Consider the following 15,248-nt stretch of genomic DNA (forward strand, 5'->3'; position numbering starts at 1 on the left):
GTATTATATTGAAAAAGTGTTCTCCAACTTTGTCCTTTTCCAAAATTATGTTGGATAATCTAAGCGCTTTGCATTTTCATATAAACATTAGGGTGAGCTTGTCAATTTACGTAAAGTAAATAATGCTGGCATTTTGACTGGGATTTCATTGAATCTAAAGACTACGTTGCAGAGAACTGACATCCTGATAATACCGAGTCTTTCGATCCATGAACAAGGCGGGTCTATTTAGGTCTTAATTCCTCTCTGTTCTGTGGTTTACAGTTCATGGGTCTTGGCTTTCTCATTGGAATATTCCCTGGGTGTCACATTTTTCCATGCTGTTATTAAATGGTATTGTGTTAAAATGTTCAATTTCTGGTAGCTACTGGTATACAGAAATACAGTAGAAGTTTGTATGCTAATCTGGCTAAACTCATTTACTAGTTCAGTAGCATTTTTTGTTGATTCCTTAGGATTCTACATAGACAATCATGTAATCTGCAAATGAAGGTTGTTTCATGTCTTCCTTTCTAATGTGTATGGCTTTTACTTATTTTGCTCACCTTACCTCCCTGACCAGGACCAACGTTGAATACAGACTGTGAGAGTGGACATCCTGGCCTCATTGCTGATCGGAGGGGAAGCAGGCTTTCACTGTGAGCATCATGGCACCTCTAGGGAAACAGGGTGAGCATCTAGGGCCTTGAACAGGTGGAAAAGTTGCCTTGAATTCCTGGTTTGCTGAATTTCTTTTTCTTTATAGTAGAATGATTTATTATTTTTTTTTTATTTTTTATCTTTTTAAAAATTATACTTTAAATTCTGGGGTACATGTGCAGAACATGCAGGTTTGTTACATGTGCCATGGCAGTTTGCTGCACCCATTACCCCGTCATCTACAGTTGGTATTTCTCCTAATGCTATCCCTCCCCTAGCCCCCCACCCCCTGCTAGGCCTCCCCTAGTCCCTCACCCCCCGATAGGCCCCAGTGTGTGATGTTCCCCTCCCTGTGGTCTCATTGTTCAACACCCACTTATGAGTGAGAACACGTGGCGTTTGGTTTTCTGTTCTTGTGTCAGTTTGCTGAGAATGGTGGTTTCCAGCTTCATCCATGTCCCTGCAAAAGACATGAATTCATCCTTTTTATGGCTGCATAGTATTCCATGGGGTGTATATGTACCATATTTGCTGAATGTTAATGATCAGGAATGGCTGTAGAATTTTGTCAAATGATCTTTCTTTGTCTATTTGGATGACACGTGGCTTTTCTTTTTTGACTTGTTCATAATTTGGTTTGTTAACTTTGATTTGTTAACTTTGCATTCCTGGGATAAAGTCCACTTGGTCATGATGTATTGCCCCCCCCATATATATGAATCTACATACCTATATAGAAAACATACAATTACACACACATATGTAAATATATACACGTGCATAGTTGGATTCAACTTGCTAAATGTTTGTTAATAATTTTTATGTTTATGTCCATAAGGGATAATGGTTTATAGCTTTATTTTCTTGTAATGTCTTTTTCTGGTTTCCGGGTAACAGAATGAGCTGGGAAGCATTACCTCATTTTCAATTTTCTGGAAGGTTTTGTATAGAATCGTTATTATTTCCTGCTTAAATATTTGTCAGAATTCACCAGTGAAGCCATTTGGGCCCTGAATTTTCTCTGTGGGAAAGTTTTAAAACATAAATTCAATTTAAAAATTAGATTCAGGGCTAATAATGTTATCTATATCTTCTTGAGTGAGCTTTGGTAGTTTGTATTCCTCAAGCAATTGGTTAAAGTGTTCAAAGTTTTTGGTAAAATATTGCTCAGATTATTCCCTTATTATTGTTTTGATGTCTGGATTCTTAGTGATGTATCCTCTCTCATGCCCCAGATTTGCAGTGGGTGTCTTTTCTCTCTCTCTTTTTTTTTTTTTTTTTTTTTTTGAGACAGAGTCTCTCTCTCTGTCGCACAGGCTGGAGTGTAGGGGTGCGATCTTGGCTTATTACAACCTCTGCCTCCCAGGTTCAGGCGATTCTCCTGCCCCAGCCTCCCGAATAGCTGGGATTACAGGTGTGCACCACCATACTGGGATAATTTTTGTATTTTTAGTAGAGACAGGGCCAGACTGATCTCGAACTCATGACCTCAAGTGATCTGTCCACCTTGGCCTCCCAAAGTGCTAGGATTACAGGAATAAGCTGCCATGCCCGGCCTCTTTTTTTCTTGACCACTAAGGCTAGAGGTTTGTAAATTGTATTGATCTTAAAAAGCCACTTCTAGGTTTCACTAACTCTCTTTACTGTTTGTTCACTTCCTTGATTTCTTCTGTGTATTATTTCTTCTGCTCACGACAGGTTTAATTAACTCTTCTTTTTCTACTTTCCAGGTGGGAGCTGAGGTGTCTGATTTGGGACTTTCTTCGTTTCTAACGTAAGCATTTAATGATGTCGATTTCCCCATAGTCATTACTTTAGCTTCACCTCACAAATTTTGATGTGTCATGTTTTCGTTTGCACTCAGTTCAAAATATCTTCTCATTTCCTTTGAGATTCCTTCTTTGACCCATGGGTTACTTACAAGTGTGTTGTATAGTTTGAAAAAGCTTTTTATATCTCTTTCCATAGTAGATTTCTAATATAATTCCATGCCGGTTCAAGAACATTCTTTGTATGGTCTGAATCCTTTAACATTTACTGAAGTGTGAGGAAAGGCTGGGGGGTCCATGGCAGCCTGACCAGGCAGGGGGAGAAGTGTGGTCCTTATGGTGAGCCACTGGGGGGCTTTCAGCAGGAAGGGGATTTGGTTTGGATTGCGTTTCTTTCTTTCTTTCTTTCTTTTTTTTTTTTTTTTTTTGAGATGGAGTCTCGCTCTGTTGCCCAGGCTAAAGTGCAGTGGCATGATTTCGGCTCACTGCAAACTCTGCCTCCCAGGTTCAAGTGATTCTCCTGCCTTAGCCTCCTGAGTAGCTGGGATTACAGGCATGCGCCACCACACCCAGCTAATTTTTGTATTTTTAGTAGAAATGGGGTTTCTCCATGTTTTTCAGGCTGGTCTCAAACTCCTGACCTCAGGAGATCTGCCCACCTTGGCCTCCCAAAGTGCTGGGATTACAGGCGTGAGCCACCATGCCCGGCTGCCACATTTTTTTTTTGAGACAGAGTTTTGATCTTGTTGCCCAGGCTGGAGTGCAATAGCGAGATCTCGGCTCACGGCAACCTCTGCCTCCTGGATTCAAGTGATTCTCCTGCCTCAGCCTCCTGAGTAGCTGGGATTACAGGCATGCGCCACCACACCCAGCTAATTTTTGTATTTTTAGTAGAAATGGGGTTTCTCCATGTTTTTCAGGCTGGTCTCAAACTCCTGACCTCAGGAGATCTGCCCACCTTGGCCTCCCAAAGTGCTGGGATTACAGGCGTGAGCCACCATGCCCGGCTGCCACATTTTTTTTTTGAGACAGAGTTTTGATCTTGTTGCCCAGGCTGGAGTGCAATAGCGAGATCTCGGCTCACGGCAACCTCTGCCTCCTGGATTCAAGTGATTCTCCTGCCTCAGCCTCCTGAGTAGCTGGGATTACAGGCATGCGCCACCACACCCAGCTAATTTTTGTATTTTTAGTAGAGAGGGAGTTTCTCCATGTTGATCAGGCTGGTCTTGAACTCCCGACCTCATGATCTGCCTGCCTCAACCTCCCAGAGTGCTGGGATTACGGGTGTGAGCCGCCGTGCCCAGCCTGAATTATATTTCTTAGTAAGCATTGTGGCTGTTGTGCAGAGGGCAGTGTAGACACCATGGTGTGAACCAGGGTGTAGCCAGAGCAAGGGGGAGGTAGGTAGATTTGGGAGCTGTGGGGATGCGGCGGTGATTGGCCCGGCAGGCATACACAGGGTGTGAGAGGTGAGTTGAGGGGCCTGAGATTGAGGTTTCCCTGAGTGGGGTCTCCAGGCGAGGGCATGGGGGTAACTTTGTGGCAGGACCGCAGATATCAGGGCATGGAGGGGTGGAGGCGAGGGCCAGGGGTCTGTCTAGAAAGAGCCCTGGGCTAGGATCAGGGCCGCAGTCGGCTGTGTTTCTGCGCCGGCCAGTCCACCTCTCTGCGAGTTTACTTCCTTGCCTCTGAGATGGGTAGTCGGCCTCGACCGTCCCAGAGTTTTCACAACCTGGGCGAGGGAGTTCTGTGCATGAGTCAAGAAAAGGTGTCCCCTCCGGAAAGACAAACAGCATAAGCCCGCCCTGTGGTTGAAAGCCTGAAGGCAAGGCTCAGTATTCCACACTGCCTTGACACCTGGCAAAGCCGGAAGGCCCCGAGGACCTGCTTGTGAGCTCCCCTCTCCCCTTTCACTCCGCCCCTGTGGATGAGGTTCCCTGGCCAAACAACCCTCATCCAGGGGGCCAAGTGTGGTTCCTCTTATCCTGCTTGTAAGGCTCGTTTCTCGCCAGCCTGCAGCAAAATGAAACAAGCCAATCACACCCTCCCACAGAAGCCGGGAGTCGCCCCACCCTCTCCGTGCTCCAAAGCCGGCTTCCCGCAGCCCTGGCTGTTCACTTGGATCCTCAGCGCACCGCCCACCCCATGAGGCCCCCCGTGGCATGCAGTGCCATCTTCCCGGGCTCCGAGCACATGTGTGTGGTAACCTGCTGCGTCTTCTCTGGCTGGTGTTTGGTGGTGTGTTTGGCCATCCTCGTAACCACAGGGCTGGAAGCCCTCCCTCACTGATGCAAACAGAAAATGATTAAAGCAGCTCCTTTCTTGGAGTGGACATAGCCTTTGCTAGGGTAGGTGGTGGGGCCATCAGAGCAGGGGCTGAGTTGCAGACCCCGCACGTCTCCTTGGCTGCATGCCTTGGGGCAGTGCACAACCTGGGCACCTGTATCTGGTGGCTCTCTCAGCAGGTTCCATTTATTTGGTCAGTGCTAAGATCAGTTCACCCTGATACCTGTCTTGGGGGACGGATCCTGTGATCATTCCCATTTCACAGACAAGGGCTCTGTATATGACGGGGTGAGATTGGAACCCAGGCTCCAGCTGGCATGGCTGAGTGAGGGTATAAAGATATGAGCCTGGCAGGGAAAGGGCGGGGAACCGTCTTGTTATTGGGTGGGCATGGCCGCCTGCACAGGCTCCTGTAGGGCTGGGGTAAGGTGGGGAATCTGATCAGGGAGGGGAGAAAAGGAGTGAGCAATGGAAGCTGCCTCCAGTCACAGCAGGCGGCCACGCTGTCCACTCGGCCACAGCTGCCTGGTCTCTGCCACGCCAGGCCCTTGGGGTCGCCCAATTCGCCTCCACCTTCTGATTGGAGAAGAGGCAAGTCCTTGCTCAGGAGTCTTTGACTAAAGGGGCTCCGTGCAGGCAGAATTTCTAGAACCAGGTACTTTCCACAGTGATGGCCTCTTGCCGGTTGCCCTGGGCTGCTGTTGATTTCCTAGAATTATCCAAAGAAAAGCAGTGCCATGTGGTGAAGCGGGTATGCACTCGGGGCTTGGGGCAGAATGGGGGTCCAGTCTGATCAGGGGATAAACTCTATGACATTAGATCTTTACTCCCTTCTGTGTACCCAAGCATGGGACAGTGCCTGAAACATAGTAGGTACACAATAAAAATCAACTAAGTTAAAGAAAAAAGGAAGTCCCAGTGTCTCCAGGCCTCACCAGGTGTCCTTAGGCAAGTTATATAACCCTCTGCATCTCAGCTTCCTTGGCAAAGAAATTGGACAGTAACAACACCTTGTGTGGTTGTTGCATTGATTAAATAAAATGACATAAAACAGTAAGAGCTCGATATTATTGTTACTATCATTGCGACCTCTGTTCCCATCAGAACTGAGGAGGTCCCATGAACACTCACCCAGGACACAACAACCACACGCCCAGAGCACCTGCTGCAGACCTGGCATTTTCCCAGGTGCTTTAAAATAATAATTCCCTTAAATCTGAAAACAACTCTGTGAGCCAGCTGCGGTTCGTGGTGGTTTTTTTTTTGTTGTTGTTGTTGTTTAACATCCATTTTACAAAGGAGGAGGCTAAAGCCCACAGAAGTGGCTCTCGCTATAAAATGCAGCTAGGGAGTGTTCCCTTGCTTCTGCCTCTCAAAGAATGGATGTGAGATGGCAAAATCTGCTCTCCGAGGGTTTGAAAGAACTCACCTGTTGATCTGTCTGGGACTGAAATTCTTTGTGGGAAAATTTCACTAGGACAGTTGAGACTATCTGTCTCTTCCTTTGTCAGTTTTGGTGAGAGAGGTTAAGTCACTTGCCCAGGCAGGTGGGGAACCCAGGCAACCTGGCTGCCGAGCCTGGGCTTTCAACAATCACATTTCCTGCATGAGGTATGATCACTTTCTATGCATGAGATTTTGGATAAGTCACTTTCTCTCTCTGACCCTAGGAATAGTACGGGGATAGCAATAGCACCTTTCTGGCAGGATTGTCAGAAAGATGAAATGGTTTCAGAAACACAGGCCTTGACACCCTTGAGCCTCTGCCCTGGGTGGCCCTGGCCTGTCTCCATCCTGGCCCAGAAAGAGGCCCAACCCAATGCCCAGGGTCACAGGTCACTCACTGGCTCTCCAGATCCTGGATGGTGTCAGGGAGCGGAAGTCCCCGGGTCTCCGGGAGGAAGAACAGCACAACCAGGCTGGAAGCAATGGAGATAATGCCGTAGACGAGAGGAGGCAGCAGCGGCAGGGCTTGGCGGCTCATCAGAATCAGGGGACCCATCATACCCCCGAGCCGGCCCACCATCTGCATAAGGCCATCTGCTGTCATCCTGTGGGTGAAGGGGAGGGCACAGATCCCTGTTACAGCTGCCCCTGTGGCAGGAAGACAGGTTGGCTGGGCCCATGGATGCCAGGAGAAGGAAAGCTGGGCTGAGGAATTGCTCTCCTCAAGGCTTCCTCTAATGCCACCACTTCCATGGAGCCCACCCAAATTTTCCCATCTAGTGTTTCAGGGGAAATCTCCAGGGCCTACCTCATTTTCCCTGCTCTTGGGTACCTTAAGGGCTTCTCCATGCTCCCGGTAGGCCACTGAGCTCCCAGCTCCGGCTTTCCATACGGTATCAACAAAATCAATACATGTTTGTCCAGACAACAAATTTTAAAATGGAGAAATGAGTGAGTGAGTGATGGAAGGAACAATGGGCTGGAAGTCTGGAGAGCCGGAGTCAGTCCTCCCCTTCTGCTAAGCCAGTCCTTCACCCTGAGCCTCAGTTTACCCAAATATCGAATGTGGGGGTGGTCTAGGCTCTAGACCGTTGGTTTCCATTTGTGTTTTGTGATGCCCTTGGGTTCCAGGGAGGTGACTTGGGGCTTTCTGGGGGCAGGAAAGGCATGGCAGGAGGTGAGCTGAGGGTCACCACTGCCACCAGGGCAGCTCTTGGTCTCCTTATCTGAGTTCTTATAAGATTCCACCTGGACAGATGGGTCTGTGGCTCACAACGGTGTGAAAACACAGACCCAGATGGCCCTAGGGCTCTGCTGTCAGCTGGGCCCAGACACTCGTGGGGAGGAGCTGCCTGGGAGGCCCATTCCCTGGCTGCCAGGCCCTTCTTTGCCCTCCCAGGACGGCCTTGCTGCCCCTGGGTCATGGCCTGCAGCCCAGCTTACCGCACCGTGGTTGGAAAGAGTTCAGCCCTGTAGATGGTGAGGCAGGTTAGGCTTATCCCAAAACATCCCTTTCCCAGCACGGCCAAGACCACACGCAGCGTCTGCAGATCTGGGTACAGGAAGAGGGAGAGTGGGGTTGGCCCCAGAGGGTCCCCAGGGGCTAGTCTGCATTCGGCCAGCCACCCTGGGGCAGAGGGGCCCCCGGGCTCCCTACACATCCCCGGTCCTGCTGGCTTGGTGTGGGGCTGCCAGGGCCAGGGTTGGGGGATGGAGCATAGGAAGTGATATTGTGGCGGTGGCCCGAGGGGCACAGGCAGAAACCAGCCAGGTCTGGGCTTCCTGCGGCTCCTAGGTTCCCAGGGTGCTTCTTGCTGTAGAAGAGAGTGCCCTGGAGCCAGCCCACAGCAGCCTCCCTGCTGCCCCCCAGACTGCCTATGTGGGGATGGCAGAAGCCCTGGCCAGGAGGCAGAGGTCTGGGGCCCTTTCTGGTCGCACGCCCGGCTTCCCCTACACGTGGTTCACAGGAGGCTCCTGCACTGTTGGGAGGGCTCACCCTCGTTCGCGTCCCCATAGCTGCTCATGCTCAGAGCTTGGGCTGCTGCCCGCAGGGCCCTGGCCACCTCTGTCCTCACTCACACCTTCCCCAGCCAGTGGTAAGGCACCCTCCTGCCTTCCTCCTGGCTCTGCCAACACCGCCGGACATGCGGCCATGTCCCTGTCCCCTAGTTTCCTACCCTGAGCAATACAAGGAGACACGGAGAGGGATTCCAGGTCCTCACAGCCTCCCTCATTCAGAAAGAAAACAGAAAGGCTGCTCCTGGGGCTGGGCGGGGGGTGGGGGGATGTGCCCCCACCACGCTGAGAGCAGTGGGGTGGGGGAAGCAGGGCTCGGTCCCCACCCCCCAGCCCATCCACCTCACCTGGCGGCACCAGCGTGTTGGCCAGGATGGAGAGGCCGGCCATGACCTGGAACCCCGCCAGGATGGTGCGACGGCCAAAGAAACTGAGCAAGAGGACAGTGGTGGCCCGGCCCAGGATGTCCACAGCCCCAAAGAGGACCTGGAGGAGGAAGATGTCACGGCCCAGGCTCTGCAGGTCGAAGATCAGCCCGTAGAGGGAGATCAGTAGAGAGAAGCTGCGGGCAAGGCTGGAAGTCAGGTCCCCCCTCTGTGGCGGGAGGGCGCCCGACAGCAAGAGCAACTCTCACCAGGAGCTGCCTGGGAGGTCACGGCCAACCCTGGAGGTCCGCCCACCCTGGGCTTGTCTCGGCCAGCAGTCCCAGAAGTCTGCTGAACTCAGGACACAACCCCAGGGTCAGGCTCTTTCAGGAAAGGGCAGGGAGGGTTACGCCCCCATCCCTTCACACGTGGGCTTTGGGTCAGGGGCAGCGCTGGGCTGGGGCCTTGCCTCTCTGGCTCCCTGGCTGGGAGACTCGGCCCTCTCCAGGCTGGGACCAAGCCTGCCCTCTAAGGTCCCTGAGCTGCCCTTCACTTCTGGCCTGTCACTCTCCGGCTTTGATTCTGATAACCAGTCACACTGTTCCTGTTCCTTTGTCTTGGAAGATAGGAATCATGACAGGACCGGGTCTTTCGGGAGGCCCTGGGCTGCACTGCCCAGACCGAATTCAGGATAGAGAGCTGTCCCCCAGCCCCTGGGAGTGCTGCCCCTCCTCTGGGGACAGCAGCCTGTGATCGGTTCCTGCCGGCCAGAGGGACCACCCAGAAGGGCCCCAGCTCCCAAGCCCCCAGGTCCAGGCTGGGTCCCGGCTGTGGCTGCATCTCCCCTCCCCTTCTCCATCTCAGGGTCTCCGGGCTGCCCCTGACTTCTGACTTAACCCTCTCTGGCTTTGATTCCGATAACAAGTCACACTGTCCCAGTTCCTCTGTTTTGGAAGATGACAATCCTGCCCACTCCCATGCCCTCCGAGTAGCTGAATTTACAGTATTTAAATTCCCCAGGTTTGGAGATGGGATTTGGATCCACAAGCGGCTGCAAGGTGAAATTCTTCTCAGCCAAGTTTAAAGTCTGTGCCCCTCCCAGCTCAGCCCAGACACGCCTCCTAGCCGGCCCCTTAGGCGTCGCCTCATTGTATCATCCAATAAACATCGGACAACACCAGCCCCAAAACCGCAGAGTAAAATCGCAGTTCACGCACAAGCCGCAGTGTTCGCTGAAGTTTATGCAAGTGACGTGACAGTCACTGGGCTGGTGCTCAAAGCGGCCGACACTGGGCCTCGGACAGATAAAGAGGCAGCGATGGGTCACGAGTCAAGGCAAGAAGACCCGCAAGGTCACCTGCTTCAAAGGTTCTGATTTGAATAACAAAGCTTGCCGAGCGGGCCCCAGGGAGAACTGAGGAATCCTGGAAGTTTTTTGTTTTTTTTAAAGAACTGGCCCTGGGTGTTGGCAGGGAGGACACTGCTTCTGATCTATCAGAAAAAAATTGAAGTTAAAAAAAAAAAAAAAGGCATGATCTATCTTTGTTCTAAAATGTAGCAAGTATTTGCCATCATAACCCATATAGCATAAAAGAAACATTTTCTTCCACTTTAGTTTTATTTCAAGATAAAAGCCCCAATCAAACCTGGTCCTTAGGTTTTTTTTTTTTTGACAGAGTCTTGCTCTGTCTCCCAGGCTGGAGTGCAGTGGCGCAATCTCAGCTCAGTGCAGCCTCTACCTCCTGGGCTCAAGCGATCCTCCTGCCTCAGCCTCCCAAAGTGCTGGGATTCCAGGCATGAGCCTATGCGTTTGGTCCTTACTTTCTAATATGCTCTTTTGGATGTCACCTTCACCACCAACACCCCATCACCACCTCCACACCTCCATCACCACCAGCAATGCCGTTACCATCACTAACAGCATCACCACCGTCCACACTCCCATCCCGGGGTGGGCCAGGGTCTAGTCATGTGGGACCTGGGAGGGGACAGCGCCAGTGGGCCGGGTGCTAGTTCGGCCCAGTTCCAATGCCGGCTCTGTCATCTTGGGCTTGTTCCTTACCCTGTGGGCTCCACTTTCTCCATCTGTGACATGGGGTTGCATCAAGGGGTCAGTGAATGCCGTTCACCTTCTAGGAGCATGGGCCTGCTCTCTAGGAAAGGGCTAGGTATCTAGCGCTGACTGACAGTGGTCCTCCGTGGACATGGCTGGTCCCCTGGCCCTGGGTACCCTCACTCTGCTTCTGTCTTGGGACCTCCCTGCGACCCTGAGACCCACAGCCTAGACCCGCCTTTCCCTCTGGCTTCCTGCAGATGGCAGCCTCCAGATCCCCCCCCCCCCCCCTCCCCCACTCCCCCCTCCCTGTTCGTTATCCTTCGCTGCCAGGGTCAGGACTTCTGCCTCCTGAGGCTGCCTGCGTCCTGTCCAGCTAGAAATGCACCTGCTGAGGTCTGCAGGTGCTGTTTTACCTGGACACCCCACCTCCTGCCTGTCCCAGCCCTGCCTCGGGAAGGGCTGCCAGGACGGCGTACCTTACCACCAGTACGGGGCAGCTCCTCCTGCGGAGCACGGGCACGCGGAACAAGTCCAGCCCTGACTGTGGCTTCTTGGCAGAGGCCACCTCCTCCTCCATGCTGGACATCAGCACCTTCTGGGGAGAATGGGGGCACCGTGAATGGTAGGGCAGGGGCCCCGCCCCACTCCCGTGCCAGAGAACAGTGGCCAAGTGGCCAGAGTGACAGGGGAGCCTGTCTTGGGCCTCGGAAGCCGGATCCCCAGGGGACGTGGCCGGGAGAGGGCAGAAAAGGTTCTCTCCAGGTCCAGCTCTTCTGCAGGTTTAGCCCAGCTCTGGCCCTCTCAGCTCTAGCTTGCCTCCTTCTGGAAGCCTTCCCTGATCCCCTGCCCCATCTCACTCTAATCTCTGGCAGAACCTGCCTCCTCAAAACAGCTACCTTCAAATAAGCATTCCGTTTCCCAAGACACACGGAGAAGCCCCATGAGGTGGGTGTGTTCTCCGCATGGGTGGAGGTGGTGGGTGATGGAGGTGTCAGTGTGGGCGCTGTTGGTAACGATGGTGCTGTGACTGATGGGGGCAATGGTGGTGAAGGTGGTGGAGATGTTCTGCAGAGATGGTGGCTGTAGGGTTGGTGATGGTGGTGGTGGAGGTGATGGGGGTGTGGACAGTGGTGTTGGCATTGCTGACACCATCACCAATGAGGGTTAAGTGAAGGCGATGGTGGCGTGGAAGTGGTGATGGGGTGTTGGTGGTGTCTGTGGAGATGCTGGGGCTGGTGCTTGTGGCTGTGGAGTCGGGGTGGGACTGGAGTGGGTGGTGCTGATGTGAGAGGCCACGTGGATTATCCATCAGCGGATAATTCCTGCCCCAGGTCAGGTCTTGCAAACAGCAGCATCTCACCTCAATGGTCAGGTTCTTGGCTTCCTTGTGGCCATTTATCCTGGCCACCTTTCTGAGTTCCTGAAGCGCTTGGTCTGGTTTGCCCTTAATAATCAGCCAGCGGGCGGATTCTGGCAGCCACCTGTAACGAGGCAGGTGTGTAGCTGGGAGTGCACACTGGGCCCTCCCCAGGGTGGGGTGGAAAGGGGCCGTGGTACAGACTCTCCAGCTGAGACGAGTGACGAGGCAGACGCTTCTGTACCACTGCTGCCCAGCCCGGGGCCTGGCAGTCCCCAAAGCTTTCAGAATAAAGCTGAGCCCTAGTGCCTGGCCACCCACCTTCCCGTGTGAGCCACCTTCATCTGGCTCGACTGGCTGCCAGGAGCCTGCCCACCTGAGCCCTGCACACAGCCAGGGCACAGGTGACCCTTGAGCTAGCCGCTTCACCAGTGATTCTGGGTCCATTTCTAGGATAGAAAGGTCACTTGGTGGTGTTTTTTTTTTTTTTTGAGACAGAACCTTGCTCTGTCACCCAGGCTGGAGTGCAGTGGCATGATCTCAGCTCACTGCAACCTCCGCCTCCTGGGTTCAAGCGATTCTCCTGCCTCAGCGTCTTGAGTAACTGGGACTACAGGCACGTGCCACCATGCCTGGCTAATATTTTGTCTTTTTAATAGAGATGGGGTTTCATCATGTTAGCCAGGATGGTCTCAATCTCATGACCTCATGATCTGCCCACCTCGGCCTCCCAAAGTGCTGGGATTACAGGCATGAGCCACGTGCCCGGTCTGTTTTTTTTTTTTTCTTTTTTTTTTAAAAGCATGTTTAAACATCCTCAGGCAGGACCAGGTGATTTTATAAAACCAGTCTGCTTCTCCCTGACCTCAGGGGCAGATGGGCCAGGAGAAGCATTTTCCTGGTGGAAGGCACATCTGCCCCGCCCACTGGCTCTCAGCCCTGTTTGCAGGGAAGCTAAGGAGGACTTCTGGAGGCAGTTTGCCATAGTGGTGAAGAGTTAGCCTGCCTGGGTTCAAATCCTGCCTCTGGCATTCACTGGCTGTGCGTAACTTTGGGTGAGTGACTTCACCTTTCTGGGCCTCAGTCCTTCATTTGAACATGGCAGTAATCACATCATCTTCCTTATTAGAAGATGTGCTAATATGCACATGGTGTGATTAACTGCACATGGTGTGATTAACTGCACCTGGTGCACTCCTGATCAGTGCGGTGGGGATGGCCTTCCTCCTGACGTATTGATCTGTTTGTGGAACATAAGCTGCTTGGGGTCAGTGGCTTTTGTCTGTTTTGTTCACTTGTGTGTCTCCAGCACCTAGGATCCTCTGCGCCTGTCTGCGTCTCCTTCCTCAGTGCCAACCCAAGGAGGGCTTTCCAGACCTGGGATTTTTGCAGCCCCTAAAATTACAATGGCAACGATCTATTTCCATATCCAACGTTGGTCCCCACTGTACGTAAGGAGTGAAGCTGGTGGGTGGGGGCTGGTGCAGGCGTTGGGGAAGGATGATGCCCACAGCCTCAGCGCAGGGGAGGCGGCGGCTGGGCCTGGGGGCCTCGAGAGCGGTGCTTCCACTGTGGCCGGAGTTCCACCCACTGCCCCTGCATCTTCCAGTTTTTCCAAGGAAGGTAAAAATACTGCTTTTGTTTTAAAAAAATCTTCTGATTCTTAAATGCTAGCAACTAGGTGTGTGTGTGTGTGTGTGTGTATGTGTGTGTGTGTGTGTGTGTGTGTAATTATTTTTTTTGAGATGGAGTTTTGTTCTTGTTGCCCAGGCTGGAGTGCAATGGCGCGATCTCAGCTCACTGCAACCTCTGCCTCCCAGCTTCAACCAATTCTCCTGCCTCAGCCTTCCTAGTAGCTGGGACTACAGGCGCACACCACCACATCAGCTGATTTTCTATTTTTAGTAGAGACGGGGTGTCAGTCTGGTCTCAAACTCCCAGCCTCAGGTGATCCACCCACCTCAGCCTCCCAAACTGCTGGGATTACAGGCGTGAGCCACCATGCCTGGTACAAATATATTTTTAAAATCACCATTTGAGCCAATGCTGTGCCAGCCCATCATCGCCTGTCTGGGCTGGACGGGAGCCATGGAGGTTGGGCTGCAATGCTCAGCCTAGAACTGTGAATTTCCTGTCTCTCCCCAGCCAGGGCCCCGCTCATGCCACTGCCCTTCTATGGCCCTCCACGGCTCTGAACCTACCACCAGCCAGGGAGGTGAAAGTGAGGGGACCCCTCCCACACCCTGGGCCTCCTAAGGAAAGGTTCCACATTGTACTGACCAGGATATCAGGAAGATGGCAAAGAAGGGCACTGATACTGCCAGCTGGAGGGTCTGCCAGTCCCGCAGGGCGAAGGCCACGCCACCCAGGGCTGCCTGGCCTGCGCTGAAGGAGCATGCCAACACGGTCAGGGTGACCGCACTCCTGCTGGTCGTGGTCCACTCCACCACTGAAGGATGCAGACACGTGCAGGTGAGGCCTCCGGGGCGGCCCGAGCCCCATTCTCTCCTGCTGCCCCCCCGCCCCCACGGCAGGAGTGCGCTGAGCTGGGGACTCACTCAGTACTAGGGGACTCACTCAGTACTAGTGCACTCAGGAAGATGCCGGCAATCCCAAAAGCAGTCACGAACCGCAGGCTGCAGTAGATGAGGAGCGTTGGGGCGAAGGTGGTACCGGTGCCCGCCAAGGCCGTCTGCAGGCAGCACCAGCTCAGCATCGGCTTCCGCCCAAGCCTGTCACAGGAGAGAAGCATGCAGGGCTGGAGAGGGGCCCCTGAGGAGGTGGGCATGTGGCAGGTGCCTGCCTTCTGGGAGTTCAGCGAAGCTGGGGGATCTCCTGCAGGCAGCTCCTCCTTCTTGGAAGGTTTAGGGACACACTCAGAGTGCTTCTGTTATAAAAGTGGCAGGTACCCTGCCACGGGAGGGGGCAGTTTAGCCTCATGTTTAAGAAAGGGGGTTGGGGCCGGGCACAGTAGCTCATGCCTGTAATCCCAGCACTTTGGGAGGTGGAGGCTAGAGGATCACTTGAGGCCCGGAGTTCAAGACCAGCCTGTGCAGCATAGTGAGACCTCAGTCTCTACAAAATAAATAAATCAAATAGCCAGGCGTCTGTGGTCCCAGCTACTTGGGAGGCTGAGGGGGAGGATGGCTTGAGTCCAGGAGTTCGAGGCTGCAGTGAGGTATGATCATTGGACAACAGAATGAGACTCTGTCTGTAATAAATACATAAAAAAGGCACTTCCTGCCCTTACTGGGTGACCCTGGGTGTGTGACTCGACATCTCTGAGCCTCAGTTTCCCCATCTGTCACACAAGG

At 52.9% G+C, this 15,248-nt stretch overlaps 1 protein-coding gene across 1 annotated transcript; it reads right to left on the reverse strand.

The window, feature by feature from the left end:
- Positions 1-4,853: 4,853 nt before the first annotated feature.
- On the reverse strand, positions 4,854-14,878 carry SLC22A11 (solute carrier family 22 member 11). The gene is made up of 8 exons (XM_032282958.1): positions 14,512-14,878; positions 14,215-14,383; positions 11,938-12,058; positions 11,054-11,169; positions 8,504-8,718; positions 7,584-7,692; positions 6,539-6,745; positions 4,854-5,403 (listed from the first exon to the last, which is right to left on the reverse strand). Exons 1-8 carry the CDS (start codon positions 14,720-14,722, stop codon positions 5,340-5,342), a joined length of 1,212 nt encoding a protein of 403 aa, XP_032138849.1. The 5' UTR covers positions 14,723-14,878; the 3' UTR covers positions 4,854-5,339.
- Between the last annotated feature and the right edge of the window lie 370 nt (positions 14,879-15,248).

Source organism: Sapajus apella, unplaced genomic scaffold (assembly GCF_009761245.1).
Source record: "Sapajus apella isolate SASKATOON/1434 unplaced genomic scaffold, GSC_monkey_1.0 scaffold14, whole genome shotgun sequence".
Classification (NCBI taxonomy): Eukaryota; Metazoa; Chordata; class Mammalia; order Primates; family Cebidae; genus Sapajus; species Sapajus apella.